Below are 18,686 nucleotides of genomic sequence, written 5' to 3' on the forward strand. Positions count from 1 at the left end.
GAACAAAGACAAGTAAAGCAAGCCACTGGCCAACTCTATCTGAATTGATGAAAAAAATCACGTATCGATGATAAGGCTACCTAAAAAAAACCTTTTTTCCAATCAGAGATTAAGCAGATTGAAGTGCTGCTGCTATATGTAGGCTGAGATGGTTTTAAAGGAAAAAAAACAAACAATTCAGCAGCCAAATATGCTCTGCCAGCAAAGGCACTGTCCATGAAAACCATACTGTTCCATAATACCATGTACAGCTTTAAGGCATCCCCTAAAAATGTTTAAAGGATTTGTATATTTTCAATGTTGCCCTCCCATCTATACGATATTTAAAAAAAAGATGTTGCATGTCCCCTACAGAAATGCCCAGCTTCCTATGCCCTTCTTTGACAGTAAGTTGCATATTAGCCTTAAAAATGGCCAGAATTTACCAACAAGATTTGTCCTCCACCATAGAATTTAATGGGATTGGTCTTTAGGTTTGAATTCAGTGAATTTCGAACAAGATTCACTTAGCCACGGGCAAAATGAATCTGGGTAGATTCCCCCATTACTACTTCTGTCTTTAAAAATGTTTCAGGAAAACGGCTACATACACAGATACATTGCATGTATGAGAGCTGTTTTACCTGCCAAAGGATTTGTAATTGTGATCCAGTCCTGAGATTTACTCAGATCTGCCACACAGGGGACCTATTTTTTTTCCTGCTGCAATTGTACACTTAGGGCAGCTAACCCATTGTTTTTGTGCAAGTTACCTGCGCTTTCCCATAAACTTCCATGATGTTCCATGGTTTTGGTGCAGTTTCAGGAAGTGCACCAGAGATGTGGCATGCAGGAGTTCTGGTGCAAAATGGCAGAACCTCATAGAAATCTATGAGAAAGTACAGCTAACCTGCACAAAAACCGCAGGTTAGCGGCTCTTTAGGAAAATGCAGTTACAGGTCTTATCCCTCCCCCAGCCTCTGACTGGACAGTAAAAGGAGACGTAGCACACTGAGGAGCTCATCTCTCTGTCTCTCTGCTCTCTCCTCCTATCAGCATGCTCAATGCTAACACCCCCAGAGCCAGTAGGAAAGTGTGGGCTGAGGTCATCCATAGCAGTGGGACTGTCCTCTATGCCTCTTTGAGAGGACATGTTGCACTACTGTAGATAGCTGAAAACAACTAGGCCCAAAGTGAGACAAGGTATACTCACAATCTCGAGCAGCTGATGCTGATGAGGATTGCAGGCAGCTGAAGATAGCCAAGTCACTGTAGGCAAGCAGTGGAACAAGAACAGTGACTGGATGATCCACATGGAACTTCAAGAGCAGGACCAGCACAGGGGAAATATTTCCTCTATGCTTAATGGCAAGAAAAAGAGGGCAAAGTGCACACATGTAACATTCTAGCAAGCATATTACATAAATATTACATATTACATAAATGCTTTGCTTCAGATTTCCTCAGCGTTAACCCTTACTGCAATGAAACCAGCTGTGGTGGGAAATTTGAAAAGGCCTCACAACAGCACCAATTGTAAGGTATCTCCTGGAGCTTCAGCCTAACTGGCCTCACTCACTAAGTGAGTCTTCAGAAAGTGGGTCACACCAGAGGCTGTATCATGGCTCTGGACCCTGGAAGTGCTCTTCGACTAAAGCCCCGTACACAGACTTTCCGACGGGAAATGTTCAATGATAGGCTGTTGTCAGTAAATCCAACCTTGTGTATGCTCCATCGGACAATTATTGTCGGACTTTCCGCCAACATATGTTGGCTAGCAGGTTTTCAATTTTTCCGCAGACAAATGTGTGTTGTCGGAATTTTCCAAGCGTGTGTACACAAGTCCATCGGACAAAAGTCCAAAGTACAAACGCGCATGCTTGGAAGCAAGGACGAGCCAAAAGTTGTCAGTCTTGTAAACTAGCGTTCGTAATGGAGAATTATCATTCGTGACGTGGCAAATTATGAAATCTCCAAATGCAGCGCACAATTCTCTTCTTCTTTAATGGCATAAAAATGAAGCTGCTTTGCTGGTGATACTGATGAAGTTATTGCAAACAAATTTTCAAAGGCTTTTTTTTTCTAGTGATATCAAGAATAATATTATTATGCTTTTTTTTTTTTTTTTTTTTTTTTTATGTAGGCAGGTTACCACAACACCATTATCCCCTAGTTTTTAAGATCAAAGATACAACTATGTTGGTGTCCCTTGTCAGTTTTACATTGTATTTTTTTAAATGTAACTGCCTACTCCCAAACTGTCATTTGAAGTAAAACACATAGCCAAGTATTATTTTCCACAATTTTTTTATTGTGCATTAAAAAAATAAAACAAATAAAATTAGACATGATATCTGCTAGAACTTAACCAAAAAGTGCATTCTATGCATCCAAAAATATAGAAAATATACCAAATCAAATCATTATTCAACCAAAAAAATAATGTCAAAGCAATAACTCCAAGGGCATAAATAAATAACATGTTATTTGATTCCGCAACATGTCTGGTTGACGAACGGCCGTTCAGAAACAAACTGAAAAGTGCAAAATGAAAAGCGCAAATCAACACTCACCAAACTTCTACTAACATGAAATTAGCAGAAGGAGCCCAAAGGGTGGTGGTAAATAAAAACCACACAGTATGTCTAGTACGTCACTACATTCGTAATTGTTGGCCAACAATTGTGTGGCCTTGTGTATGCAAGACAAGTTTGAGCCAACGCCCTTCGGACAAAATTCCACAGTTTTGTTGGCGGAAAGTCTGATTGTGTGTACGAGGCATAACTCACACAGTAAATGATGGTATGGAAAGCATCCCATTGCACAGCCCAGTGCGCCAAGGTCACATTCCAAGCTAGCCCCGCAATTTTTCTGCCTACAGCTTCCAAAGCTGACTTGCTAATCTAGCTGGCTGCTTTGTAAAGACTAGCTCAAGCAGCATTTTGGAAATTTTGGATGAAGTCACTTAAGGAAAAAAGTTATTAAAGATGTATCAAGAATTGTGATTGCAGTCATTAAAAAAAGGAAATATAAAAAAATAAAAGGCAATCTAAAATATAATTAGACTTTTTTCAGCAAAGCTGAAGAAATGGCGTCCAACCCCCTAGGACTCTAATAAAAAATTAGGCATAACGGTTAGAAGTGAGGTTACCTAAGGGACATTTTCTTCATTTGCCAGTGTACGTACCTCCTGTATGTGAACATACAGTATAACCCGACTGTTTCAGAACTCCTGTGTCCCTCAATGGAAGATAAAAACAAAAACACATAATTTTACTGTTCTTTAAAAATAACGTAATCACTAAAATAAAAAAAGACTTGCAAAGTCCCACCAAATACAGGCTCATTTGTTAGACAGTTTAAATGCAGTTGTACATGTACTTTTGATGTAGTGTTTTAAATATTTTAGTGTCATCTATAAAAGTGTCTAGATGTCTTGTCTAGATTTTATGACATGCACAGTAAAAATGGAATTCAATTCTGCTAAGTGATATTTAGTATGTCAAATGCATTTTAACGGATGCGGTACTGTAGGTGTTATCTATTGAAAGAGGCTGTTAAAATGACAGATGAGTGATCAGGAGCCACATTTTTCTAAGCCAATAATTATGGCTTTGGAACAAGGTTGAAAAGGGCCCCGGTAAATGTAGAAATAAATGATCATGTACACTTATTAGTTACACTAACATTTTTTTTTAACAAGGGTAAAAATCCCAAATACAGCTATAAATTGTATAGAGACCCCGCAAGCCTGAAATATGAAATAAGGTAAAATCCAGTAAAATCCAGTAAAATGTGTTTACGTTATAGGAAACGCATACTGAAACTCAGTTTTTAGTCATTTACCAGTACAATCATACAGCAAATAAAGTAAAGGTGATGGCAGAACTTCTAAGGTTAGTCACTCAAAAAGTTTTGAAACCATTAGCTGAGTAAAAAAGCAACTAACATTTTTTAAGCTGAGCTAAAGTCCACATTGTGTTGGAGTGGGCTTTTAACATAATGTGCAAGTATGCAAAGTATGCTATCACATTATGGTACAGCTACCTCTTAAAGAGTCCTTGCCCAGCTTTGTGATGTACGTGATCTCCCTTGTCACTTTATCACCACAGCTGCTATCCTTCATTCGGTCTTTTTCCAGGTTTAACTTCCCAAGAGGTCCTAATTGCCTGGTCTTGAATGACAGTCAGTTAAAGTGTTACTACAGAACTTACCACTTACACAGAAACATAGAAGAGTGACAGCAGAAAAAAGACCAAGTGGTCCATCGAGTCTGCCCCATTTTTCTTTTTATATTTATATATACAGTGTGTGTGTGTGTGTGTGTGTGTGTGTATATATATATATATGTATATATATATATATATGTATTTATTTATTTTTTTACTTTTTTGTGAGTATAAATCTACCCTTTCAGTAAAAAAAAAAAAATACTTTCTAAGATTAGTTTTGAATTTTCCTTCTGCTAGTTTGGGGTCATGTTCCCGTGTTCTTGATCTTGACTTCATATTAAAAATGCTGCCATCCTGAACCTTATTCACCCTCCTTGATGTATTTAAAGGTTTCAGTCATGTCTCCCCTTTCCCTACTTTTCTCCAGACTGTACATATTAAGTTCCTGAAGTCTTTTCTGATATGTTTTATCCCCCAAACCATTCACCATTTTTGTTGCCCATAACTGGACTCATTCTATCTTATTAATATCTTTTTGTAAGTGAGGTCTCCAGAACTGGACATGGTATTTTAACCCCCAGTTCACACTATGAATTGCCTGTGGATCGCATAGTTTTGTACAATGCTATCCGATGCAGGTTCATGGACTGCTTTTGTGACCTGGGTTTAGGGTGTTGCTAACATTGCACTGACATCTGCTGCAGATCGCAAGAGCAATGCGTTTTGAATGCAGTGTGGGAAATGCACACAAATTGTGGGTTTCCCACACCGTGTTCTAGTGTGAAACAGATCTAACTAAAGAGGGGAATCAGGACCTCCTTTCTCATACTAGTGATCCCTCTAGTGGTGCATCCTAGAGTTCTATTGGCTTTTCCCACTGTCTGATCACACTGTTTGCTCATTTTGAACCATATGAAAACTTTTTTCTCTGTAGTGCTGGTCAACACTGTACCCCCTCTATTGTACTCTATGAAGGGATTCTTTTTCCCTAGGTGAATAATTTTTGCATTCAGAAACATTGAACTGCAATTTCCACTGCTTTGTTCAACCCTCCAGCAATCCCAAATCACGTTCCATGTTACAGACACCTCCAGGGATATCAACCCTATTAAACACCTTTGTGTCATTAGCAAAAATACAAACCTAATGCCGTGTACACACGACCGGACTTTCCAGCAGAAAAGGTCCGACGGAATCATTCCATCAGATATTCCGATCGTGTGTGGGCTTCATTGGGTTTATTCTTTCGAAAAATGAAAACAAACCTAGAAATAGAACATGTTTTAAATCTTTCCGACAGAATCAATTCCTATCGGGAAAACTGTTCGTCTGTATGCTATTCCGACGGACCAAAAACGATGCAAGGGCAGCTATTGGCTATTGAACTTCCTTTTTCTAGTCCCGTCGTACGTCATTGCATTCTGAACGATAGGACTTTGGTGTAATAGTGTGTAGGCAAGTCCGTTTCAGCGGAACTCCGTCTGAACTCCATCGGAAAAACTGTCAGAGTTTATTCTGACGGAAAAACTGGTCGTGTGTACGCGGCATTACCCAACAAAACTTTAGTTTTATCAACTACATATAGATTAAATAGAACAGGACCTAGTACAGAACCTTGTGGCGCATCCGGCAATGTTGCATCTGCAAGTGTCCCATACCAAATCTCTTCTGTAATAAAAAACATGCTGAGAATGTGCACTAAGGGGGTTCACTGTACACAGAAAATCTCCATCAGGTAAGGCAGATGATTGTGTGGCAGAAGAGACATGCATAGTATTCTGCAATAAAAGTCTACCTGCTTTTAAAGTTTCAGCTTTAAAAAGAGAGGTCATAAAGTGTGCTTTAAATGAATGGTCATCAGTGGCAGCCTTTATACTTCCTCTACATGTGATTAGTTGTTTAAAATAAACACGGGCTTGCATTACTCCATCTTAGCTAACATTTTAGGTAAGTAAGCCCTGTACCTTGAGAAATTTCAGTACAGGTTCTCCTTTGGTGGGGCTTTGGTGGGGCTTCGGTGAGGCTTCAGTGGGGCTTCAAGCAAGCTTTGCCATAGACTTCTATGGAGGCTTTGAAGACGCTTTGAAGCACCACTAAAGCTACATGGGGTATAATTTTTGAAGCAAAGCCAAAGCAAAGCAAAAGCAAGGTGTAAACAGGACTGTAAGCTTACCATTTTATTTAGTGACAGGAGCTTTGACTAGCGTTCAGAGAGCTTTAACAAAGCTTGTCCGAAGCCTTGTTTTGAAGCAAGTGTAAACTAGCCGTTATTGTGTGTTGAAGCCGAAGCAAGTGTAAATGAGCCCTAAGTCAATGTTAATCAACTTCAGTCCTCAAGTACCCCCAACAGGTCATGTTTTCAGGCTCTCCATTATTTTGCACAGGTGATTTGATCAGGTTCACTGCCTTAGTAATTACCACAGCTGTTTCATCTGAGGGAAATCCTGAAAACATGACCTGTTGGGGGTACTTTAGGACTGAAGTTGAGAAACATTGCTTTAACCACTTCAGCCCCCAAAGGATTTACCCCCTTCCTGATCAGAGCACTTTTTGCGATTCGGCACTGCGTCGCTTTAACTGACAATTGCATGGTCGTGCAACGTTGCACCCAAACAAAATTGACGTCCTTTTTTTCCCACAAATAGAGCTTTCTTTTGGTGGTATTTGATCACCTCTGCGTTTTTTAATTTTTGCGCTATAAACAAAAAAAATTTTTGAAAAAAAAGCAATATTTTTTACTTTTTGCTATAATAAATATCCCAAAAAAATATATAAAAAAAAAAATTTCTTCCTCAGTTTAGGCCGATATGTATTCTTCTACATATTTTTTTTTTTTTGGTAAAAAAAAATCGCAATAAGCGTATATTGATTGGTTTGCGCACTAAATGCACTGATTACTGTGTAAATGACACTGGCAGGGAAGGGGTTAAACACTAGGGGGTGATCAAGGGGTTAACTGTGTTCCCTCACTGTGTTCTAACTGTAGGGGGATGGGCTCACTAGAACATGACAGAGATCACTGCTCCCGATCACTGGGAGCAGTAGATCCCTGTCATGTTGCTAGGCAGAACAGGGAAATGCCTTGTTTACATCTCCCCATTCTGCCTCTTCGTGTCACGATCGCGAGCCACTGGCGAACATCAAGGCAGCGGACTCGTGCGCTAGCTCATGCTGCGCGTAGCGCCTGCCCACATGCCCACAATTTAAAGGGAACGTACAGGTACGCCCATTTGCGCAGCTGTGCCATTGTGCCGATGTACATCGTCGCGCGCTGGTCGGCAAGCGGTTAAGTTACTCTCACAGCTGAATGAGTCCAAAAAATGCTCTTTAGAAGATTCAGAATTAACTACAAAAATGCATCATGTATTAAATATATATTTGTAATATAAAGATTTTTAAATTGTTGTTTTGTTCATAGCAGTTTCACCTGAGTTAGGGTCCATCAGGTATCTGGTGAACATTTGTGTAAGAGCTTCTTCACACTTGACTAAATTTCGCTTAACAAACACTCCTATAACATCAATATGAGCATTAGAATCATGTTAAGGAACTTTAGTATGGGCGTTAGACTTGCGTTAATGAGCTTTAGTATGGGTGTTAGACTGGCAGTATACAAGCGTTTAATGACAAGTTAAAAGCGCTCCCCAAATGCCCTATGCGCAGTTTTGAAGAGTTTGATGATCATTAAGGTGCGCTAAAACTGCTCCACAAATGCCTATATTTAAATGTGAAGTAACTAATTTTAACGCCCCACAACAGCCCTGCAAACACCTGCCAGAGTGTTTGCGAAGCGTTACCATAGACTGGAATGGGAGGCATTGAAATGATTCAAACGCCTCCAGACACGACATGAGGCTTCAATTTGGAAGCGAAGGGACGCTAACGCACTGTGTGCTGTCCACTGTATCATTTGAATCGGCGTTTGATGGGCGTTTTTAACACCCCTCAAATGTCTGCTTTTAATGTCAGTGTGAACTTGCCCTTAAAGTGGTTGTAAAGGCGGAACATTTTTTATCTTAATGCATTCTATGCATTAAGATAAAAAGCCATCTGTGTGCAGCAGCCCCACCACCACCCTCAGCCCCCCTAACACTTACCTGAGGTACCTCTGTGTCCACCGATGTCCACAAGTGTCTCAGCCATCCGAGATTCTCCCTTCTGATTGACAGACACAGCAATGGCACCATTGGCTCCCTCTGCTGTCAATCAAAGTCAGCTACCCAATCAGGGGAGAGAGGGGGCAGGGATGGGTCTGGGCTCCATGTCTGAATGGACACAGGGAGCTGTGACTCAGCTCGGGCACCCCCATAGCAAGCTGCTTGCTGTTGGGGCACTGAAGAGGAGGGAAGGGCCAGGAGCACAGAAGAGGGACCCGAGAAGAGGAGGATCTGGGCTGCTTTGTGCAAATCCACTGCAATAGAGCAGGTAAGTGATAACATGTTTATTATTTTTATAGGGAAAAAAAACGAGACTTTACAATCACTTTAAGGAATATTTAAGTTATTTAGGTTCACCACTAGAAGTGAAGACTGTTTTGGGCTATTGATGTGGCAGCCATGACTCAGGTGTCAATTTGCAGTGTGTGTTTTTTTCTTTAGTGTGTGTTTGTATGTGGGCAGGGTTTTGCATGTGTGTGGGGACTTATTTATTTTATGTGTAAATTATAAATTACAGTTTAATTAACTGCTTGCTGACCGCCGGCTGTCAAGTGACGGCCAAGCAACGCAGCTCTCGTTGCGGGCGGGGGTCATATGACGGCCTCGCTTTCCCGGGCCACCAGGGGGCGCGTGCCGCCAACGGTGATCGCGCGTGCCCGCCGTGTCACTGAGCACCCGGTGCGCGTGCCCGGCGGCCGCGATGTCCGCCGGGCACCGCGATTGCCGGTATCACAGCAGGACCGTGAATCTGTGTGTGTAAACACACAGATCCACGGTCCTGTCAGAGGAGAGGAGACCGATGGTATGTTCCCAGTACAGAGGAACACCGATCGGTCTCCTCCCCTAGTAAGTCCCCTCCCCCTACAGTTAGAAACACTCCCTAGCAAACACAGTTAACCCCTCGATCACCACCTAGTGTTAACCCCTTCCCTGCCAGTCACATTTATACAGTAATCAGTGCATTTTTCACCAAATGTGAATGGTCCCAAAAATGTGTCAAAAATGTCCGATATGTCCACCGCAATATCGCAGTCATGATAAAAATCGCAGATCTCCGCCATTACTAGTAAAAAAAAAATAATAATAAAAATTTTATAAATCTATCCCCTATTTTGTAGACGCTATAACATTTGCGCTGAAAACTAAAGTGACGAAAGGCAAATGCCTGAAAAATGATGTGAATGTGGAGATTGAATGTGGGTCATTGAGTGAAAGTGTCAAACACTATGAAAGAAATTAAAAATGCTATTAAGTGAATAAAATATAAATGAGAATAATTGTGTATATGACAAAAAAACAGATATTGCATATCACAATCAGTAAACAATATGTACCTCTAGTGTCAATATGTACATTAAAACAGCTTAACTGTAACCACAGAGCTAAACCATAATAGTGTAACAACATAAGAAACTGAAAAACTAAAGAAAGTCCGTGATTCAAAAAAGCAGTATTAAATAAAGTCCATCCATATTACATTGACATGCATAGATTAAAACTGATCTCCAGGTGCTCTGTGAGGTAATGTAACAGGATCTCGCTGTGATAGGATATAAGGTGCGTAGATAAACCTCCACCTCCAAGAAAAATTGCTGCCTCTTACCAGATGGAAATGGTCTCTAAATTACAGGAGACCCAGGAGGCAGATGGCTGTACCCCAGCCAGGGATCCTTAAGCAGGCACTCAGCGTACGGGACCTGGGACTCACTCCACACAGCCTCAGCATTTATGGAAATATTGCCATGTAAAAGATAAATTGCTCCACATAGTGTAAAATCCAGCGATTTATTGTATAAAAAATATAAAGGTAGCACTTACAAAAGCATCGTAAATTGCAGGCATGTAAAATAGAAAGCCGGCCGGCTCCAAGAAAACTCGTGTCCTACGAGTCTGTGTATCGCGGTGTCGTCGGGACGTAGCTCCTCCTCCCTACGCCGTTTCGTCACAACAGGACGTGGTCACGGGACCACGTCCTGTTGTGACGAAACGGCGTAGGGAGGAGGAGCTACGTCCCGACGACACCGCGATACACAGACTCGTAGGACACGAGTTTTCTTGGAGCCGGCCGGCTTTCTATTTTACATGCCTGCAATTTACGATGCTTTTGTAAGTGCTACCTTTATATTTTTTATACAATAAATCGCTGGATTTTACACTATGTGGAGCAATTTATCTTTTACATGGCAATATTTCCATAAATGCTGAGGCTGTGTGGAGTGAGTCCCAGGTCCCGTACGCTGAGTGCCTGCTTAAGGATCCCTGGCTGGGGTACAGCCATCTGCCTCCTGGGTCTCCTGTAATTTAGAGACCATTTCCATCTGGTAAGAGGCAGCAATTTTTCTTGGAGGTGGAGGTTTATCTACGCACCTTATATCCTATCACAGCGAGATCCTGTTACATTACCTCACAGAGCACCTGGAGATCAGTTTTAATCTATGCATGTCAATGTAATATGGATGGACTTTATTTAATACTGCTTTTTTGAATCACGGACTTTCTTTAGTTTTTCAGTTTCTTATGTTGTTACACTATTATGGTTTAGCTCTGTGGTTACAGTTAAGCTGTATTAATGTACATATTGACACTAGAGGTACATATTGTTTACTGATTGTGATATGCAATATCTGTTTTTTTGTCATATACACAATTATTCTCATTTATATTTTATTCACTTAATAGCATTTTTAATTTCTTTCATAGTGTTTGACACTTTCACTCAATGACCCACATTCAATCTCCACATTCACATCATTTTTCAGGCATTTGCCTTTCGTCACTTTAGTTTTCAGCGCGACTTTTTTTGACTTACACTATTTTCAGCTTACTACTTTCTAGTCGCAGCTTTTCTCTAATCAGTGTAAGCGCAGTATTTATTTTTTAGCTATAACATTTGCGCAAACCAATCTATATACGCTTATTGCAATTTTTTTTTACCAAAAATATGCAGAAAAATACACATCAGCCTAAACTGAGGAAAAAATGTATTTTAAAGAAAAAAAAATTGGATATTTATTATCCCAAAAAGTAAAAATTATTGTGTTTTTTTTTCAAACTTGTCATTCTTCTTTTGTTTATAGCGCAAAAAATAAAAACCGCAGAGGTGATAAAATACCACCAAAAGAAAGCTCTATTTGTGGGGAAAAAATGATAACAATTTCATCTGGGTACAGTGTTGTATGACCGCGCAATTGTCATTCAAAGTGTGACAGCGCTGAAAGCTGAAAAATGGCTTGGGCAGGAAGGGGGTGAAAATGCACTGTATTGAAGTGGTTAAAGGTTCTTTTGGAAAATGAAATTTTACATTACACATTTTAATATTTAATAAAACCATATCATTTTTTATCCCATAGGAAAGCTAGCACCTGTTGTATTTTCCTCCTGTGACAGACATCTTTTGGCAGCTGCTCATAACAGCATTGAAGTGGGAGCCGTGTTTGCTGTCCTCAAAGCAATTCTCATGCTAGGTGTGTTCTCATTTGGCGGTTTTCTGCTTTTAGTATGTATGTGTTCCAGCCTATCTTAAGATTAAAAAATGTGATAGAGATGACTTAAAGCGGACCTTCAGTCATTTTTTCATCTTTCCATCTATGAAATCTTCTGCCCTTGTTGTTTTAACTTTGGATAGTAAAATATTTATTTTCTGCCAGTAAATATCTTATACAGCCCACTTCTTGTTTCTTGTCTGGTCATTAACCTAGGCTTATGACATCATGTAAAGCTCTCTCTCTCACTCTCGTGAAAGTTTGCCAGGAAGGGAGGGTGGGTAAATCATAAGAGGGCCAATGAGAGCTGCAGAGCTGGAGGTGTGCCTCTGTGTGTCTGTGTAAATCCAGGAAGTGAACAGGTAGCAGCTTCAGCTGCCCACAGTTAAAATGGATGCAGCCAGACTCAGTGGAGGGAGATTTCTGCAGCATATTTGGCAAGTACAGAATCACAGTATAAATAAAATAATATGCAAAGTGGTTGGAGGGAAGCTTCAGAATAGCAAAGATGTTTTTATTACAAATTATGTGAGCAGACTGCAGATCCTCTTTAAGAAAAGTGGAGATGATACAGATACAAATCATTCACATATCTACTCTCATTATTACATTGATGCTTTTCTGATGACAGATATCTAGTACTGTGAGTCAGTTTTTCAGTTGTTTTCAATTGCCTTTTATAGAAATACATAAGAGCATTTTAGGCAATCATCAAGTATTTAGTGGCAAAGGCATGTAGATATTTTGAATATATTCCCCACTGTGATAAAAGAATGCCGCTGGCACTGAAAGTCTGACCTTTTGACTTTGAAAATGTGTTTGTAGCAACAGAGATCATTTGTTCATTGGCCTCATATCACCCAAAATGCAGTTGTCGTTTTTTTTTTTTTTTATTGTCTTCTTTTCAATGTCTACACCTCCACTTAGTGGTGATCTAGTTAATAGCAAGCCTTAATGCTTCTTTTCTAGGAGACGCTGCGCTTGGCAGTAATATTATGAACTCTTCTAAGCACAATAAAGTCCCAGAAAGTGACGGGATTGTAAATACAGAAACATCCATGCAATCCTCTGGAAAAACATTCATCACCGAGACCGCAAGTTTGAGTGAATATGCAAAATATGTTCTAAGGACAATTTGCCAACAGGTAAAGATGATTTCTGATGGATTTAGAACTTGTCTATAAGCAGTTAAGACCTGTATTTTTACAGCACTAATTTTTTTTCTCTATTGGAGCTTAGGAGTGGGTTGTAGACCATTGCTTGAAGGAACCAGAGAGGCTGTGCACAGATAAAGATCTGATTTTAGATCCTGTTCTTTCTAATAAGCAAGCGAGCAAACTACTACAATTAATATGTTATCCTCATGAGATAAGAGAGACACTAGAAGGAGACAACATTCAGCAGCTTCACATCAAGAGAATCCTACAGGTAGGAAAGTTGGATAATGGTTAGGCCAAAAGTAGTGGTTATATGACCCCAGGGTGTGCTTCTATAGATTTATACTATTTTAAACCATTTTCACACATCAGAACCAAGGTTTATGTGACGCTAACAACCTATTTTTATTTCTGTTTACCTAGAATCTTGAGCAGTGGACACTCAGGCAGTCATGGTTGGAGATCCAGCTGATGATCAAGCAATGCATGAAGGAACCTGTTAGTACTTTATCTCTAGACTCCACATAACATTGTATGTAATAGGGATCATGACGTTTTACTAGCTAGAATATGAAGGAGGCAGTATTATTAAACCATTCATCTCTTCTGTTGTTACAGGCATCTAATTCAGTGAATGAGATGAATACACTTTTGGATAATATTGCAAAAGCAACAATAGAAGTGTTCCAGCAGTCTGCTGAGCTAAACAGCAGTTTGAATAACCCTGGCAATGGTCTCTTTAGTGCGAACTGTGCAGGACATGCTGAGACTAACAACACAAGGCACAACGTGAAATCTGCCATCCTCAGGTAACTCGGTCTCTTTGCAGCTACTTTTTATCAGTTTAGGATGCAGGAGAAGTACAAATGTTCAGGAAGATGGATCACAATTTACTTAGAAATAAGTGACAAAATCTGTGCTGTGCTTAAACAATAAAAGTAAGAGGCGGCTAGCACTAAAGGCAGACCCTAAATGAGTTATGTATCAAGTGCAGCGCCAGTAATTATAAAGTGACAATTAAATGTTAATGATTTGAAAATAAAGTCCCAAGATAAATCTGTGTGTGAATAAGAAAAATCTGGTGTAGCCACTCCAGTAAGTACAGGTGCAGTATTCAAAACCGTGTCCAAGTAACTGTCTACCACCTTCAGACAAAAGTGTGAACTTACCAGAAATAATAATGGCTGCCGTGACAGCAGAATGTGCGCTTTTAAACATATATGAAAATCCCTCTGCAAGCGTGGCAACATTGCATCTCCACTGGTACCTTGAAGCGGACTCCCACTTATGCCCCGTACACACGGTCGGATTTTCCGACGGAAAATGTGTGATAGGACCTTGTTGTCGGAAATTCTGACCGTGTGTAGGCTCCATCACACATTTTCCATCGGATTTTCCGACACACAAAGTTTGAGAGCAGGATATAAAATTTTACGACAACAAAATCCGTTGTCGGAAATTCCGATCGTGTGTACACAAATCCGACGGACAATGTGCCACGTATGCTCAGAATAAATAAAGAGATGAAAGCTATTGGCCACTGCCCCGTTTATAGTCCCGACATACGTGTTTTACCTCACCACGTTCAGAACGATCGGATTTTCCGACAACTTTGTGTGACTGTGTGTATACAAGACAAGTTTGAGCCGACATCCGTCGGAAAAAATCCTAGGATTTTGTTGTCGGAATGTCCGAACAAAGTCCGACCGTGTGTACGGGGCATTAGGATAAATAAAGCTCACCAGGAGCCCAGATGGATTTTCCATAGTGTCGTATGTTTAATTTCAAGTAATATCCAAATAAAAACAGTATAAATCACAACTAAAAACTCGCATAGGTGGCCGCTGGTGACATTAGAATATATATTAATATTGCGCCCCGACATGTTTCATCCAATAGGACATTATCAAGGGGTCGATTTGCTCTTGGCTATAACAATTTACTATCTTTTCAATTATAGTGTAGCCAAAACCTTTGCTTGTTTTACATTGAATAGGGAAGGGTAAGAACAGTTGGATATTGCTGTTCATGTCCATGCTGGGTAGATTCGCCCTCTGAAATAGGCTGTTTACTTTGGAAGGAAAGTTGAATTTTGCAAGTGATTTTGCTCTAGAGCTTGGAGAATGTAATGAAGATTCCATTTACAAAGTGATCAGAATCAGTTGCAGGTAAATAAAAAAAAAACTGCATTTCTGCATGCACATGATTGGAAGATGGATATTAGCAGAACTTCACCTCATTCACTAAACCCTGGGGCAAATTCATAGTTACATAGTTGGTAAGGTTGAGAAAAAAGATACCAGCTCATCCAGTTCAACCTGTGTGGGTTTGGGTGTGTGTATTATGTCTCTACCACTTCCCATATCCCTGCATGTTGTGTTCAACAAGATGCCCATCTAAGAGTTTTTTTAAATTGGCAACATTTTCCGCTGAAACCACCTATTGTGGAAGGGAGTTCCACATCCTTACCGCTCTAACAATAAAAAACCTGTACGCAATTTAAGGTTGAACCACTTATCGTTCAACTTCATTGAGTGACCATGTGTCTTCTTAAAGTGGATGTAAACCCGAATTTTTTTTTTTATCATACTGTAGAGTATAAGATTTCCTATCATTTGAGCCCAGTTTTGCCAAAAAGAGTTAATCCATCTCTGAGCAATCCTCTTTTATTGTTCAGTGAGAAAAATCATGACAAACAGAGAAAAACTTTGTCAAATCGTCCCCCTTGCTGTGAGTGACAGGTGATTTACATATCTTGTGCACTAGCCTAAGACACAGGCATTATTTTTTAATTCCCTCCCACTCCTTTCTTCAGCAGCTCTGCAAGGATTGGCTGTTCCACACCTCACCATGATTTGGCATGCTGAAGTCATGTGGTTACTTTCCTGTCTTTTCACTGGATGTTAGAGATCATAGCAGAAGTTCAGTGTTAGAAATACACAGGAGAAAATGCATATTGACAAGGGCAGTGTAGAGGTGGGCGGGGAGTCTACTGACATCACGACTCCACCCACCGAGTTCCAGACAACAGACCCACCCACAGAATATGCAGTTTTTCGGGTCTAATAACAGAGAGGAGACATTTGACAGGTAAGGATACATGCAGGAGGCATGTATATCATTATAGATAACCCCTATGGTAGTAGTTTAGAAAGGATGACATTGGGTTTACATCCACTTTAAGTGACCTGAGACTGAATAGTTTCCTCCCAATGTAGGAATCACCAATAAAATATTTTTATGTCATGATCATGTCCCTTCTTAAGCTTCTCTTCTCCAGGGAGAATAAACTTCATGTTTGTAATCATTCCTTATAACTGAGATCCTCCAGCCTTCTTATTAGTTTTGTTGCTCTTACCTGGACTCTGTTGCAAGTGCACACCCTATTTGTGTTAAAGCGATATTAAAGTCTTGGTTTTTCACAGAGCAGATTGGATCCTCCTCTTCTTGGGTCCCACGCCAGTGCTCTTGGCCCCTCCCTCCTGCCAGGTGTCCCCACAGCAAGCAGCAGCTCAGCCCCACCCCCTCTGTCTTTAGATTGGCTGACTGGCTGTGATTAAAAGCCAATGGCTCCCGCTGCTACCAAAAGCCAATCAGGAGCGAGTCCCCTATGAGCCAAGTCTCTTGTGGACATCGCAAGGGGGCTCAGGTAAGTATTAGGGGGGCTGGGGGGCTGCTGCACACAGACGGTTTTTTACCGTCATGCATAGAATGCATGAAGATAAAAAAACCTTGTGCCTTTTCAACCACTTTAAGTAAATTGATCCCAATTTGTCCTGATAACCATTATCACCTAAGTAGAAAGCAGTAGGAAATCAGTAATTTTACAGTCAACAAAACAAAAATGTTTCCAATGGGTATCCCTTATAGGGGGATTTTCCTCATGTTGCGGAGATTCCTTCTTCCTTCCTGTTGCATTTCATGGACAAGAAATTAAAGAAAATCTTCCCAACGGGACACAGTCAGCAAAAAACAAACCAACAGGGGTTTTAGACCTTTCCTACTCTAATCAAAACTTAAAGAAAAAATGTGGTTATTATACTCTTGAATCTACAAATCAAAGAGCAACACTAGAAACAACGAAACAGATCAACAGACTCTCTGCGATAATGATTAGTAGCTTGAAACATTGTGATATTTTATAGATTACAGTTTTTTTAGTTAACCACTTAAGGACCAGAAGGCTTTACCCCCTTAATGACTTAATAGTTTTAACTGACAATTGCGCAGTTGTGCGATATTGTACCCCAAACAAAATTTATGTCTTTTTTCTCCACAAATACACCTTTCTTTTGGTGGTATTTGATCACCTCTGCGGTTTTTGTTTTTTGCGCTATAAACAAAAAAAGAGTGACAATTTTGAAAAAAAAAAAACAATATTATTTTACTTTTTGCTATAATAAATATCCCCCAATATATATATATATATATATATATATATATATATATATATATATATATATATATATATTTAAAAAAAAAAACAAATTTCTTCATCAGTTTAGGCCAATAAGTATTCTTCTACATATTTTTGGTAAAAAAATCGCAATAAGCCAATATTGATTGGTTTGCACAAAAGTTATAGCATCTAGATTTATGGCATTTTTATTATTTATTCATTTTTTACTAGTAATGGCAGCGATCTGCGATTTTGACACTTTTTTGGGACCAGTGACATTTATACAACAATTAGAGCTATAAATAGCCACTGATTACTGTATAAATGGCACAGCCAGGGAAGGGGTTAACAGTAGGGAGCGATCAAGGGGTTAAATGATTCCTAGGGAAGGGTTTCTAACTGTGTGTTCAGTGTACTGACAGGAGGAGGAGATAGATCACTGTTCCTGATCACTAGGAACAGCAGATCTCTCTCTACTCCCCTGTCAGAACGGGGATCTGTTTGTTTACATACACAGATCCCCATTCTGGCTCTCTGTGGCGCGATCGCGGGTTGCCGGCAGACATTGCAGCCACCGGCAACACGCATCGGCTCTGGTGTCCCGCCCCCTATCGCTTTTGAAGCAGCTGATGTACTCGCAGTCGTGCCAACCTGCCACAGTATAATGACGGAGGCTGGTCGGCAAGCAGTTAAAGAATAAGCTCACCTTTTAGAAAAAAATAATAAATGCAGTTTTTTTGCAGCCTGTAAAGAATTGCACAAATGCAGGTCTCCTTCAGATCTGCTGGTATACCTTTGTACCCATACATCTTGTACGGGCAGGCAAATACACTGACAGGAAGAAAACAATGAACTACCATGGCGCTATGGTTCATTGAGAACTACAAGCCGCAAACCACAAAAAGAGGGCTTGTAATTCATTCACACACAGAGCTGATTTTAAAAATTGACAGCTAGTAGGGGGAATGATTAATATATAATAAACATTTGTTATATATCAATCACTGCTCTGTTTAGTGGGGACACTCTTTTAATGTTGGCTGCCACTCCCAGAGGTTTCAGATTTACTTTGGTTTGCGCATTCGTTTTTTCTATTTGTATTTTTAGCTAGTAGGGGGAACTTCTCTCCGTACTGATGCCACAGGGAGGGATCAGGCAGTGACTTCAGCATTGGGAACATGTTACATGTTCCATCCTAAAAACGGGTGGAACATGTAACATGTTCCCAAAGGTGAACTTATCTTTTAATGACAATGGCTTTTTTATTTACAATGTAATTTGGGAATGCTGATCAACTGTATGACCTATCTTAACCACTTGCTGTCCATAGGCCATTTATA

At 40.0% G+C, this 18,686-nt stretch overlaps 1 protein-coding gene across 5 annotated transcripts in view; it reads left to right on the forward strand.

Annotated features, from left to right (window-relative positions):
- Positions 1-18,686, forward strand: part of MED12L (mediator complex subunit 12L) — a 777,103-nt gene that overhangs the window by 580,656 nt on the left and 177,761 nt on the right. For all 5 annotated transcript variants that reach the window (XR_012243786.1, XM_073625995.1, XM_073625994.1 and 2 more), the window contains exons 26-30: positions 11,659-11,772; positions 12,760-12,935; positions 13,030-13,218; positions 13,371-13,445; positions 13,566-13,756. Coding sequence is in view for 4 of the 5 variants with exons in the window: in XM_073625995.1 (XP_073482096.1) it covers positions 11,659-11,772; positions 12,760-12,935; positions 13,030-13,218; positions 13,371-13,445; positions 13,566-13,756 (745 nt within the window). In the remaining variant the exon portion in view is untranslated. The remainder of the gene's footprint in view (positions 1-11,658; positions 11,773-12,759; positions 12,936-13,029; positions 13,219-13,370; positions 13,446-13,565; positions 13,757-18,686) is intronic.

This window comes from Aquarana catesbeiana, linkage group LG04 (assembly GCF_042186555.1).
Source record: "Aquarana catesbeiana isolate 2022-GZ linkage group LG04, ASM4218655v1, whole genome shotgun sequence".
Classification (NCBI taxonomy): Eukaryota; Metazoa; Chordata; class Amphibia; order Anura; family Ranidae; genus Aquarana; species Aquarana catesbeiana.